The sequence below is a fragment of the Panthera leo genome, chromosome E1 (genome assembly GCF_018350215.1).
Source record: "Panthera leo isolate Ple1 chromosome E1, P.leo_Ple1_pat1.1, whole genome shotgun sequence".
NCBI classification, from domain to species: Eukaryota; Metazoa; Chordata; class Mammalia; order Carnivora; family Felidae; genus Panthera; species Panthera leo.
In genome coordinates this window covers 16,766,993-16,780,947 of record NC_056692.1, presented here as the reverse complement: position 1 = coordinate 16,780,947, position 13,955 = coordinate 16,766,993, and the positions used below count along the sequence as shown (strand labels likewise).

At 37.0% G+C, this 13,955-nt stretch overlaps 1 protein-coding gene across 13 annotated transcripts in view; it reads left to right on the top strand.

Annotated features, from left to right (window-relative positions):
- The window catches only part of EFCAB5 (EF-hand calcium binding domain 5), a 166,696-nt gene that overhangs the window by 40,153 nt on the left and 112,588 nt on the right, over window positions 1-13,955 (top strand). For 11 of the 13 annotated variants that reach the window (XM_042916289.1, XM_042916292.1, XM_042916287.1 and 8 more), the window contains one exon: window positions 5,944-6,520. The exons of 1 other annotated variant lie outside the window; for it this stretch is intronic. In XM_042916289.1, coding sequence (XP_042772223.1) covers window positions 5,944-6,520 — 577 coding nt within the window. Of the gene's footprint in view, window positions 1-5,943; window positions 6,521-11,082; window positions 11,171-13,955 lie in introns of those variants that run through there. One more of the 13 variants, XM_042916295.1, reaches the window with a different exon arrangement.

The following is a 13,955-nucleotide window of genomic DNA, read 5'->3' as shown; positions in this document are numbered from 1 at the left end:
AGCATCCAGCTTGTGGATTGGTGCTCCACTGGCTTCAAAGTTGGTATTCATTACCAGCCTCCCACTATGGTACCTGGTGGAGACCTGGCCAAAGTACAGTGACCTTTATGCATGCTGAACACCACAGCCATTGCTAAAACCTGGGCTCACCTGAACCACAAGTTTGACCTAATGTCAAGAATGCCTTGTTTACTGATATGTGGGTGAGGGTTTGGAGGAAGGAGAGTTTTCTGAGGCCCATGAAGACATGGGTGTGCTCTTGAGAAAGATTACGAGAAAGTTGGTGTGGATTCTTCTTTTTTTTTTCTAAGTAAGCTTCATGCCTAGCACAGAGCCCAATATGGGGCTTGAATTCACGACCTTGAGATCAAGACTTGAGCTGAGATCAAGAGTCAGATGTTTAATAATCTGAACCATCCAGGTGCCCTGGTTGGTGTGGATTTTTTTGAAGGAGAAGGTAAAGAAGAAGGAGAGGAAAGCTAATTACCATTCCTTTCAGTCCCATAACATGTCACACTCAGAACTTTAGATTCAACATTCACTGACAAGCATTAAAGGTTTCTGGTTAGATTGTCTTCACTTTTCACTGTGATCATGTCTTACTTTTCTATGTGTACCTGTGAGATTTTTCCATCATGTCTCAAAGTAAAGGCTTTAAGAAAGAAAACAAAGGGGTTCCTGGGTGGCCCAGGTGGTTAAGTGTCCAACTCTGGATTTTGGCTCAGGTCATGATTTCACAGTCATGAGATCAAGCCCCGTGTCGGGCTTCATGCAGGGCATAGAGCCTGCTTAAGATTGTCTCTCTCCCTCTCTCTCTGCCCCTCCCCCACCTGCACACATGCACACGCTTGCTCTCTCTCAAAAAAAAAAAAGTATATTTCTATATATATTAGCAACAAATAATTAGAAAATAAAAACTTTTAAATACCGTTTTAATAGCATCAGAAACATTAACTATCTAGAAATAAATCTAACCAAAAATGAGCAAAACCTCTATACTGAAACTATTAAGCTTTGCCAAAAGAAATTAACGATGTTCAAATAAATGAATATACACACCTTACTCATGAATTACAAGCTTTAATACATATTGTTAAGATAGTAGTTATCCCTCAGTTGGCCTCTAAATTCAATGTGATTCTAATCAAAATTTCTGCAGGGCTCTCTGTATATGTCTGTATGTGTATAAATTGACAAGTTGATTCTAAAATGTATGTGGAAATGCAGAAGATCCAGAAAAGCCAAGGAAATCTTGAAGAACAAAGTGGAAGGATTTATAACAGCAAATATCAAGATTTGTAAGACAATTACAAAAATTAGGATGGCATGATAATGGCACAAGGATGGACAAGCCAGTAGAACAGAATAGTCCAATTGAAAGTCCTGTATTGAAAACAGGTGTTCTCAATAACGATGCCAAATGGAAAACATGTATTTTGAGTCCTACCTTACCTGACACACAAAAATAAATTCTACATGTATTTTATATCTAAATGTGAGTGATAAAACAATAAATCATTTTAGAAAAATACATTGGAGAATATTCTCATGACTTGGGAGTAGGCAAAGATTTCTTAAGCAAAATGCAAAAAATACCAATGATATGATAAAAAAAATTCAGAAGTAGACATTAAAATTAAGAACTCCTGTTCATCGTAAAACACCATTAAGAGAGTGAAAAGGCAAGCAAGGTATGAGAAAAGTTATTTACAATACCTTTGTTCATCAAAGGTTTTCATCTGACTATATAGAAAACTCCTACAAATCAATAAGACAGACAACCCAACAGAAAAGTGGACAATAGATATAAACAGATACTTCATTTAAGAGAACATTCAAATAGCCTATAGATAGAGGAAAATGTGTTCCAGTTTATGATTTACCAGGAAAATGCAGATTAAAATCACAAGATAAAATTATGTGTTCAGCAGAATAACTTAAAAAACAGACAATGCCAAATGTTGGCAAAGATATGGAATACAGGAATTTTCGTACATTGCTGTTGGGAATCTAAACTGGTACAATTTCAGAAAATTGTTTGGCACTATTTATAAAGCTGAATGTACCCCATGATCAGCATTTATACTCCTAGAGAAGTGAATCTATATGTCTACTAAATGACATGTAGAGAATGATTATGGCAACTTTTTGTTCTAGTCGAATATGGAAACTATTAAAATGTCCATCATTAGTAGAATGAATTTAAAAATTATGGTATATTCATACAGTAAAATACATGCATCAACGAATAACAACTACTGCTATGCAATATGGATAAAAGTGGTTAAAGGGCACTTTAAAAGTGGTTATTGGGCAAAGGAGAGGAGTTAAGATGACAGAGCAGCATGGAGACCCTGAGCTTGTCTTATCCCTGAAGTGCAGCTAGATCAGCACCAAACCATTTTGAACACCTAGGAAATTGATCTGAGAATTAACACAACAATATACATAACTTGAGCCACAGAACTCAGCAGGTATGCGGTGAGGAGAGGTAAACTGGGGGAGACAAAGGCCGAGGAAGGTAAGGAGCTGTTTTTGCGGAGAGAGGACAGAGAAAGAGAAAGGGGAGAGTGCACCCATAGGGATAGCACAAGAAAAGCACTTCCCTGAAAGTAGCTGGAGTGAAAGAGAGAGAAAGAGTGAAAACACTCACAGGGGACTGAACAGGAAATCTGTCTGCAAAACCAATGCTGGGAAGAAAGGAGAGGGTTTCAATACCACCTGGATTCTATAAACAGTGGAGCACAGAGTCTGAAGGTTCGGAGCTCAGTGCCTGGTGGTGCTCTGGTGAGGAACTAGGGCAAATCCCCAGGAGCAGCCAGTGTGGTCTGAGGAGTCCACATGCCACATGGAGAGAAGTGGTCCCCTTGCTTGGAGTACATTTGGTAGAGGCCACACGGCCTCCCCACAGGCAAAGGTCCAGCAGACCCTGGAGAACAGCCACATTTGCTGGTATTGGGACAAAGACGGCAGAGTGTGGTGAAGCCTGGTACTGGCTGTGTGCTGTTATCTGCCATAATCTCTGAAACTCTGCTACTGTGTGATTACATGAAAGTTTTCTGGGGGCAAACCCAGCCATTACTCGGTGATACACTCCCCCAAAGAGTTGGCTCATGTCCAAGCCACAGGGGTCTCTGAAGTGTGGGGTTTTGAAACACTTTCCCATCTGAAATAAAACTCTGGAGGGAGGTGTCGCCTGGAAGGTGGACAGCTTGGACATGGACAAAGTAGAGGTGGGGTAGAGAATGGATGGTTAGAGTATTCTAATTTCGTGAATTGCCACCTCTGGTTCCATGGGTGTCTTCCCAGCATCTTTAAAAGCCATGGCTGCAGTGGATTTCCTGATCAACTTGTTCCTCTGAGACAGTCAACAGCAGTGAGTCAGGAGCAGGAGCCAGATGTCCAGAGCTTTACTATAGTGCCGACTGCATCTTCCTCAAAAGACTTTTGTATTTTAATCATGTATCTTGCATTGATTATTTGGTGCTTTAAAAAAATTGTGATAAAATGCACATAATATAAAATTTACCATTTAAACTATGTTGGGGTGTACAGTTCAGTGTCATTAAGTAAATTCACATGTTGTACAATCATCACCACTATCTAGTTCCAGCAATTTTTCATCATTCCAAACAGAAATTCCATTTAGTAAGCCTTTTAAAGTGCAAGATTTGTTTCTTTCTTCAGGGTTACAAGATTTTCTTGCATTATCTCTTTGAATATTCCCTTGTCTCTATACTCTTGACTCACTCCATTTAACACTTGTATAAGATGAATATTAAAAGTTCTGGATCTATCCTCCTTTCTCTTTGCCTTTTTTATCTGCTTTGGCTTAGCATTCCAGTTTGCTGGTTAGTTGTTCAGTATTTTCTGATCTTCAAGTCAATGTATTGATGGTTTTGTTGGCAACAGTAATTCTTTTTCATTCCCAAGTGATTTCTCTTTTTTTTTGGTTCATTTAGTTTCTTTTTTAAAGATCATGACCTGAGCCTAAGTCAGATGCTTAATGGACTGAGCCACCCAGACACCCCTAGTTTCTTTTTTAAAATAAACTATTATTGTTTATTTTTAAATAGTGAAGTCTGTCAGCAATTCATTTTGTCTCTATGTAGAGGCATTATCCTGCCTCTCTAGCCCAAACCCGCTTGTCCCAGTACAGGGGTGAACACCTCTGATGCCTGATGGTTAGCTCACATGGGGATGAAGGTACACAAATGGTCAGTGATTCCCCTGCTACCCATATCCACATCCTTTAAACTTGGGGTGCCTCAAAGTTGCCCTCCAATTTCACAGTGATTTTCTCTTGTTTTTTTTTTTAATCCTATAGTTTTATCAATCAATCTGATTCTCCCTATCTTACATTTTTCAGAAAAGTTCAAAAGTTCTGACTACTGAAGACCCCCTTCATAATTGCCATGATTGACAGTTTTCTCATGTTTATATTACACACACACACACACACACACACACTTTTTAGTCATTTCTAGGTATTTTAGTAGATAGGGGATGTAAGTGCCTGTTCTTACTCTACTCTCTTGGTCTAATATCTCCATATTGCATTTAAAGATTTTTTAAAAATGTTTATTTATTTTTGAGAGAGAGAGCGAGAGAGCAGCAGCAGCAGCAGCAGCAGCAGAGAGAGAGGGAGCAGCAGAGAGAGAGGGAGACAGAAGATCCAAAGCAGGCTGTCTGCTGTCAGTGCAGAGACGGATGCAGGGCTCAAACTCACGAACCGTGCGATGATGACCTGAGCCAAAGTTGGACACTTAACCAACTAAGCCACCCGGGTGCCCCACTCCATATTGCATTAAAAATTTTTTTAAATATCTATTTATTTTTGGGAGACAGAGAGACAGAGTGCAAGCAGGGGAGGGGCAGAGAGAGAGGGAGACACAGAATCTGAAGGAGGCTCCAGGCTCCAAGTTGTCAGCATAGAGCCTGACGCTGGGCCTGAATCCTCGAAGTGCGGGATCATGACCTGGGCCAAAGTCGGACGCTTAACTGACTGAGCCACCCAGGCACCCATATTGCATTTTTAAAATGAAAATCTGGAAGAGGCTGGAAATAACAAGACTCTCTTCAAGAGAGAGTAGACTCTCTTCACTGCCTACTCAGCAGAAATTTACTCACCTTTTTGCCTGACAACTAAACCTCAATTCTGTAGCAGGTGGAAATCACTTGATACCATAGAACTTGTTCTTTTTTAAAATTAATTAATTTATTTTGAAAGAGAGAGAAGAGAGAGAGAGAGAAAGAGAGAGAGAGAGAGAGAGAGAGAATCCCAAGCAGGCTCTGCACAGTGCAGAGCCCAAATTCACGCACACAGTAAGATCATGACCTGAGCTGAAACCAAGAGTCAGGCGCTTAACCAACTGAACCACCCAGGTGCCCCCAGAGAACTTGTTCTAACCCCTAACATGAAGGAATAACTTATGATTAGTCAAAATTATTCATAGTAATTCTTTTTCCCTTTACCAGTTACTGGTCTAGGGGTAGACATGCAACTGAATAAGGCCAATGAAATGTAAAGGAAAATCTTAGAGTAGCAAGTCTGGGGTATTCTATTCTTATATAATAAAACAGAACCATAAGAGGAAAAATCCCCTTTGTTCTCAAATCTCTTCCTTTAAAAGGATGCTGGGAGCTACAATAGCTATCTCGTGAGCCTCAGGGACAAGCACAAAAAATTAATAAAGAACAATTGAAGCAGACTATGTACTTAATGAAAAACAGTGAGCTGCTGAATGACATCTGATTAAGTCAACAATTAATGTCCTTATGCTTAAAGTCACGGTTACCTGATTTTCTGTTATGTTCAGTTGTGTTTGAATACACCATGTAAATAGATGTAAAAAAAACTTTTTAAAAATAATATTCTAAAGTAACATAGATTAAAATCTACTTCTAGTATTTCTTACATTTCACTTTTTTTTTCCTCCTCAGAAATACACTTGGAAGAGCAAACAAAAGCCTCAACTGATTTAATAAAGGACTCTGACACTAATGTCTCAAAGAATTTTGTGGTTAGAAAACCTGCCAAAGTGATTTTCAACTTAGATCCAGATGTACTGAATTCAAAGCTAGAACAGCCATGGAAGAAAAATTTTTACAAAAGAGTGGAGGCAAGAGCCCAGGCAATGCAGCAGAAAATAATAAATAAGGATAATCTGAAGAAAGAACTAGAAAAAAAGGCTGAAAAAAAATTCCCTAGGAATAATTTGGCCAAAGAGTGGTTTAATACTGAAAACATGACACTTAAAACTCGTGCATATTTGCTTGACAAACTTCTACCCACCTTAGTTCCTGGAGTGGAAAAAATGTTAATGCAAGTGGAAAAGAAGAAACTTTGGGCAGAAGCTGATATTACAACCAAGTTTGATCCAATTAATCATTTGGGGGAATATTTAATGAGAAACAATCCTTATTATATCAAAGACTCAGGAATGTCTGGTTATCAGAGGGTGATGAGGGATGTCACGGAAGAACTGAAGATACATGTTCCCAATACTATTGGCAACAGGTACAGTTTGATATATGTAATTTTTTTTTTTGAGAGAGAGATAGAGCAAGCATGAGAAGGGAGGGGCAGAGAGAGAGAGAAGGGGACAGAGAAAGCGCAGAGAAAGGCGCTGACAGCAGAAAGCCCAATGTGGGGTTTGAACTTACAAACCATGAGATCATAACCTGAGCTGAAGTCAGTTGCTTAACTGACTGAGCCACCCAGGCTCCCCATAATTTGTTATATTTTCAGTTGATGATCTAGGTCCTTTCGTTGAAAGGAAGTAGAATAATAACATAATCATACAAATAGGACTTAAATATTCAAAAAGTATTTATTGAGCTGCTAGTATGTGCTTCACTATTTATGAGGCACTATGAAGATTAATGAAGCATATTAAATAAATTCCTTGAATTTGTGGATTTAGTTATCTTACTATGATCCAAAGTATATATTTATTTGTTTACCATCTGTCTCCCTGCACTGGAAAGTAAGTTACATGAGAGCAGGGACTTCTTAAAAATTTAACTTTTCAGATAGGCAGCATATTCACCTGGTTTAAATTCAAAATGTATTAATAGTTATACAGTGAAAAGTTTCTCATCCATTCTTATCCTCCTTGTACCCAATACTCCACCTCTGCCATAAATAACTAGTGTTCTTCATTTTCAGTGGGTTTTTTTCCAGTTTCTTTATACATACAGAAGCAAATGCAAATTTGGATTCTAAATTTTCTTCCTTTATATAAGAGCATCTGAGTTACAAATATTTTCTTCTGTTTTTATTTATCTTTTGTCATGCGGAAGATATTATTTCTATGTGGTTGAATTTATTTACTTTCATTTTATGACTTAGAGTCATTGTTACATTTCAAGATATTAAAAGAATCCTCCCATGTTTTCTTCTGGAGTTTTAATATTTTAATTTCCATTTTAAGTATTGATCCATATGGAATTTATCCTAATATAAGATGTAGATATGAATCCAACTTTTTCCTTTTCCAAATGGTTACATAGTGATCCCAACAACTGTCGAATAGTGTATTTTGCCCCACTGTTTTGAGATGAAATTTTATTACTAAATTCCTGTATATTTTGGAGTGTATTTAACTGACTGAGCCACCCAGGCACCCCAAAATTGTGAAATTATTGATAAATTTGATTACATAAAAATTAAAAGCTTTTTGCCTGGAAACTTTAGTCACAACTACTCAATTTTGCTGTTGTAGTACAAAAGTAGCTATACACAATAGGTAAATGAGTAAGCATGGCTATGTTACAAGAAAACTTTATTTATGAATACCAAATGTGAATTTCGTAGATTTTCTACCATTCTACAACACATTATTCTTATTTTGATTTTTAAAAACTATTTTAAAATATAACAGCCCATCTTAGCTTTTGAGTGATACAATACCAGGCAGCAGACCAGATTTGGGCACTAGACTTGGTTTGCTGACCCCTGGTCTAGAAAACATCTAGCTCTCTTCCAGATCTGAAAAAACAAACTAAGAACAACAACAAACAAATAAGACACTTCTGATTCTCTTCCTAAATCTTCATATTTTCCTCTGAATGTCTTCTGGCATGCCTATACTTAAATATACATAATATACTTAATATACATATATATGTAAAATAATGTAATAATATATTTAATATATTTTAATTAATTTTAATTTAATTTAAATATAATTTAATATAATATAATTATAATATATAATATATAATAATTATATAATATATAACAACATATATTACATATATAATATAATAATAAATAATATAAAAACATAAAAATAAATATATATTTATTTATATTTTAATAATTTATTTATTTTCACATTTACATCCAAGTTAGTTAGCATATAGTGCAACAATGATTTCAGGAGTAGATTTCTAAATGCCCCTTACCCATTTAGCCTATCGCCCTCCCACAACCCCTCCAGTTACCCTCTGTTTGTTCTCTGTATAAGAGTCTCTTATGTGTTGTCCCCCTCCCTGTTTTTATATTATTTTTGCTTCCCTTCCCTTATGTTCATCTGTTTTGTATCTTAAATTCCTCATATGAGTGAAGTCATATGATATTTGTCTTTCTCTGATTGACTCATTTCGCTCAGCATAATACGTTCTAGTTCCATCCATGTTGTTGCAAATGGCAAAATTTCATTCTTTTTGATCACTGATACCACATCTTCTTTATGCCTTCATTCGACCATGGACATTTGGGCTCTTTCCATACTTTGGCTACTGTCGATAGCACTGCTGTAAACACTGGGGGGCATGTGCCCCTTCAAAAAAGCACACCTATATCCCTTTGATAGATACCCAGTAGTGCAATTCCTGGGTCGTAGGATAGTTCTATTTTTAATTTTTTGAGAAACCTCCATACTGGTTTCCAGAATGTCTGCACCAGTTTGCACTCCCGCCAACAGTGCAAAAATGTTCCCCTTTCTCCTCATCCTTGCCAACATTTGTTGTTTCCTGAGTTGTTAATTCTAGCCATTCTGACAGGTGTGAGGTGGTATCTCATTGTGGTTTTAATTTATATTTCCCTAATGATGAGTGATGTTGAGCATTTTTTCATGTGTCGGTTGGCCATCTGGATATTTTCTTTGGCCATCTGGATATCTATCTTCAATAAACTTTGAAGTGTCTATTCATGTCTTTTGCCCATTTCTTCACTGGATTATTTGTTTTTTGGGTGTTGAGTTTGATAAATTCTTTACAGATTTTGGATACTAACGTTTATCTGATATGTCATTTGCAAATATCTTCTCCCATTATGTCGGTTGCCTTTTAGGTTTGTTGGTTGTTTCCTTCGCTGTACAGAAGCTTTTTTTTTTGTATATGAAATTTATTGTCAAATTGGTTTCCATGCAACACCCAGTGCTCATCCTAACAGGTGCCTCCTCAATATCCATCACCCACTCTCCCCTCCCTCCCACCCCCCATCAACCCTCAGTTTATTCTCAGTTTTTAAGAGTCTCTTATGGTTTGGCTCCCTCCCTCTCTAACTTTTTTTTTCCTTCCCCTCCCCCATGGTTTTCTGTTAAGTTTCTCAGGATCCACATAAGAGTGAAAACATATGGTATCTGTCTTTCTCTGTATGACTTATTTCACTTAGCATAACACTCTCCAGTTCCATCCACATTGCTACAAAAAGCCATATTTCATTCTTTCTCATTGCCAAGTAGTATTCCATTGTGTATATAAACCACAATTTCTTTAACCATTCATCAGTTGATGGACATTTAGGCTCTTTCCATAATTTGGCTATTGTTGAGAGTGCTGCTATAAACATTGGGGTACAAGTGCCCCTATGCATCAACACTCCTGTATCCCTTGGGTAAATTCCTAGCAGTGCTATTGCTGGGTCGTAGGGTAGATCTATTTTTAATTTTTTGAGCAACCTCCACACTGTTTTCCAGAGAGGCTGCACCAGTTTGCATTCCCACAAACAGTGCAAGAGGGTTCCTGTTCCTCCGCATCCTCTCCAGCATCTATGGTCTCCGGATTTGTTGATTTTAGCCACTCTGACTGGCATGAGGTGGTATCTGAGTGTGGTTTTGATTTGTACTTCCCTGATGAGGAGTGACATTGAGCATCTTTTCATGTGCCTGTTGGCCATCTGGATGTCTTCTTTAGAGAAGTGTCTATTCTTGTTTTCTGCCTATTTCTTCACTGGATTATTTGGTTTTTGGGTGTGGAGTTTGGTGAGTTCTTTATAGATTTTGGATACTAGCCTTTTGTCTGATATGTCATTTGCAAATATCTTTTCCCATTCTGTTGGTTGCCTTTTAGTTTTGTTGATTGTTTCCTTTGCAGTGCAGAAGCTCTTTATCTTCATGAGGTCCCAATAGTTCATTTTTGCTTTTAATTCCCTTTTCTTTGGAGATGTGTCAAGTAAGAAATTGCTGCAGCTGAGGTCAGAGAGGTTTTTCCTGCTTTCTCCTCTAGGGTTTTGATGGTTTTCTGTCTCACATTCAGGTCCTTTATCTATTTTGAGTTTATTTTTGTGAGTGGTATAAGAAAGTGGTCTAGTTTCATTCTTCTGCATGTTGCTGTCCAGGTCTCCCAGCACCATTTGTTAAAGAGACTGTCTTTTTTCCATTGGATATTCTTTCCTGCTTTGTCAAAGATTAGTTGGCCATACTTTTATGGGTCCAATTCTGGAGTCTCCATTCTATAACATTGGTCTGTGTGTCTGTTTTTGTGCCGATACCATGCTGTCTTAATGATTACAGCTTTATAATACAGCTTGAAGTCTGGGATTGTGGTGTATCCAGCTTTGGTTTTCTTTTCAAGATTGCTTTGGCTATTCTGGGTCTTTTCTGGTTCCATACAAATTTTAGGATTGTTTGTTCTAGCTCTGTGAAGAATGCTAGTGTTATTTTGATAGGGATTGCTTAAAATTTATAAAAGAATCTAAAATTGCTTGTGATTTGTTTTAGTATTCTTCCTACAGGGTAAGGAACTAATCAGAAGCTTTAGAATAACAATTCTTTTGAAATTGGGTACATATATTCCTCTAGAATAAAGTAAGAGATATGTACAGAACTCTTCTTTTGTTTTATTTTATAGGTGGACATGGCATTTTAAATTTCAGTTCAAACAGTCTTTCTCAGAGTGTGGTTGCCTAAGAATGACATCAGGATTACCTGGATGCATGGTAAAAAAGTGCAGATTCCTAGCTTCTTCCTCAGATCTTCTGAATCAGAACCTTTAAGGATGCATTGAAAACAAGTTCCACAGAAGGTCATTCTGCACACTGACAAAAGTTTCAAAACCAATTATGTAGAGAAACCAAGTTAAGGGAATTTTAGTACTAGTGAAAACTTCCAACAGCAGCAGGGGGCAGTGTCATTAAATTTAATAAATAGCTTAAAGAACATTTCTGTTCACCATCTGTTCTTGCAAAGCAATAAATTAGATTTGTATTTAAATCAATTACCATGAAAAATACTTAAAATCTGAGAGCTGGTGTCAAGGCTGTAAGTCAATACATTGACAAATCCTTCCTCCTGTTAGGGATATGTAAATCTCAATCAGTACATAAAACTAGTCATTTATCAATATCTATAAAAGAATAGTAATGGGCGCACTTGGACACTGGCCTAGGTCTCATTGCCAACAAATGACACAACACAACAGAGTTTATTTCGGTAATGCTTCTTGAATTGAGAGTTTGAATATTTAGGGTCATTTGAAGGTTGATAAGAGCCCTAGTTTCTATTGGAGCAATACTGTAGGAATTTCATGAAAGAGTTAAAGTAATCATAGATGCTTTGTTTGCCTAGATTGTCAGGAGTAGGGCTTTATCTCTTTCTGCAAAAATTCAAGATCTATATGCCAACATATGACAGTGTCAGGCATCTGCAGAATATTCAGAAATCCTTGACATACTTTTACAACAGCACAGTATCTATTCATTAAAGCTTGGAAACACAGGAATCTTAGCTAAAACAGTCTTGCTTTTAAATTCTCTAAACTATATCATTGTTTGGGTCATCTTACAGAGTTTTGGAGAAGTCCATTTATTTTAGGAATGAGAGTTTTTCTTACTTATATTCAAGAAAAAAGACAAATAAAATTTTTGTTTGGTTTGTCAAGACTTTATCTTCTGGTGATGATGTTAAAGCATTCATTTGCCTCAACTAGATCCAAAATTTTTTTTTTTTTTTAATTTTTTTTTCAACGTTTTTTATTTTTTATTTTTGGGACAGAGAGAGACAGAGCATGAACGGGGGAGGGGCAGAGAGAGAAGGAGACACAGAATCGGAAACAGGCTCCAGGCTCCGAGCCATCAGCCCAGAGCCTGACGCGGGGCTCGAACTCACAGACCGCGAGATCGTGACCTGGCTGAAGTCGGACGCCCAACCGACTACGCCACCCAGGCGCCCCTAGATCCAAAATTTTTTCATCTCACTACTTCCCTGGGTAAAAAGGGATTCGTCTCTGTTCGGTGCCCAAGAACAATAGATAGAGAAGATGCTCCTTACTGACTTGGAACAATTTTTATAGTGGTAGCCACTTAACTAAAAAATAAAATATCACTGTTGTTTGTAAGTTTTACATATGCAATATACCCTTATTGCTTTTCATCAGGGTTTCTGAACAACAGATAAAGAATTGAAGTGGACTTTAATTCTTGTGTGTAATTTTGCAAAATTGATATGTTAGGTTTCTGTCCTTTTGCTTTCCTTCAGATTTTCTTTTCTTTTAACATCTTTCTTTCAGTATCTTTTCCCTCTGACTCTTGATTCCTCCTGTGCTTGTGAATGCATATTTTATAAGTCACGACTGCCTTATTGTGAACTGATAATGAAAAGCATTTGCTTTTAAAATAGGATTATGAACTTCCAATAGCCTGATTATAGTGATGGTTACACATTTATGTATGTGTTTAAATTTATAAAACTATGTACCAAAAAAGGTCAATTTTACTATATCATATTTCTAAAAATAAAAAAATTTAAACAGTAAAGAATATTACAGAGATGTATATTAACTAACTGGAATTAAAAAAAAAACTTTAAAAATTACAAAGAGACTATTAATGCTAGAATTTTACTATTCCAGAGAAGCAGGGCCTATTATACTGTAAATGTCCTCACTTTTCTCTACCAGTCCTGATATATAGTCCTGAGCGTAGATGAGAATTCAAATGAACTAGGAAGTAGATATAAGAGACGCAAGGCAAAAAGTTGGATCTTTTCCTGTGTGGCAATTATAGTGATGCCTACCAGGTTCTGGCTTGGTAACGATCTTAGATTCCTACATCCTTTGCTTATTGCATAATCAGTGTGGGGTCTGTGCAGCACCTTGAGATACCTTTTGTGCATTTTCCCTTTGACAACTCTTTATTAGCCTTATGAAGTAACAATGGAACATTTAACGCACAAAGAGAAGAATCACGACAAACTATTTCATAGAATTACTTTCTCCACCACAGCTACAAAAAGGAGAAAAATAAGTCAGGATAAATGCTCAAGCATTAAGGATACATATAAGCCAAGTAAAAACTAAAAGGAAAAGAGACAGCACTCTTTATTTTACTTAATATTTTAAAAAATGTTTTACTCAGTAATTCCCTGAGAATTAACTCGTTGTATAGTGTTCAAAGAACTTATGCAGACCATATGACAGCACCCATTGTGTATGTTTCTATTGGAATTTGGTATCTGCAAAGGTTTGATGATTTACTTCAAAGTACTTACTTTTTGTGTTTCAAAAAAAAACCCCAAATGTCTAACTCATGCTTGCCAATCACTAGGACTTGGCAAGACTAAAGGAATGATATGGATCTTCTTTGGTTGCCAGGAGACAGTGACTTCCTAGACAGATGTCTGTCTGCTCATACACCACACCAGCTGTCACCTCTTTACCCAGCCAAACTCTTATGGTTATATTAAGCTAGGAAATCCCATGGGCGCTTCTCCCACAAGTGATATTAT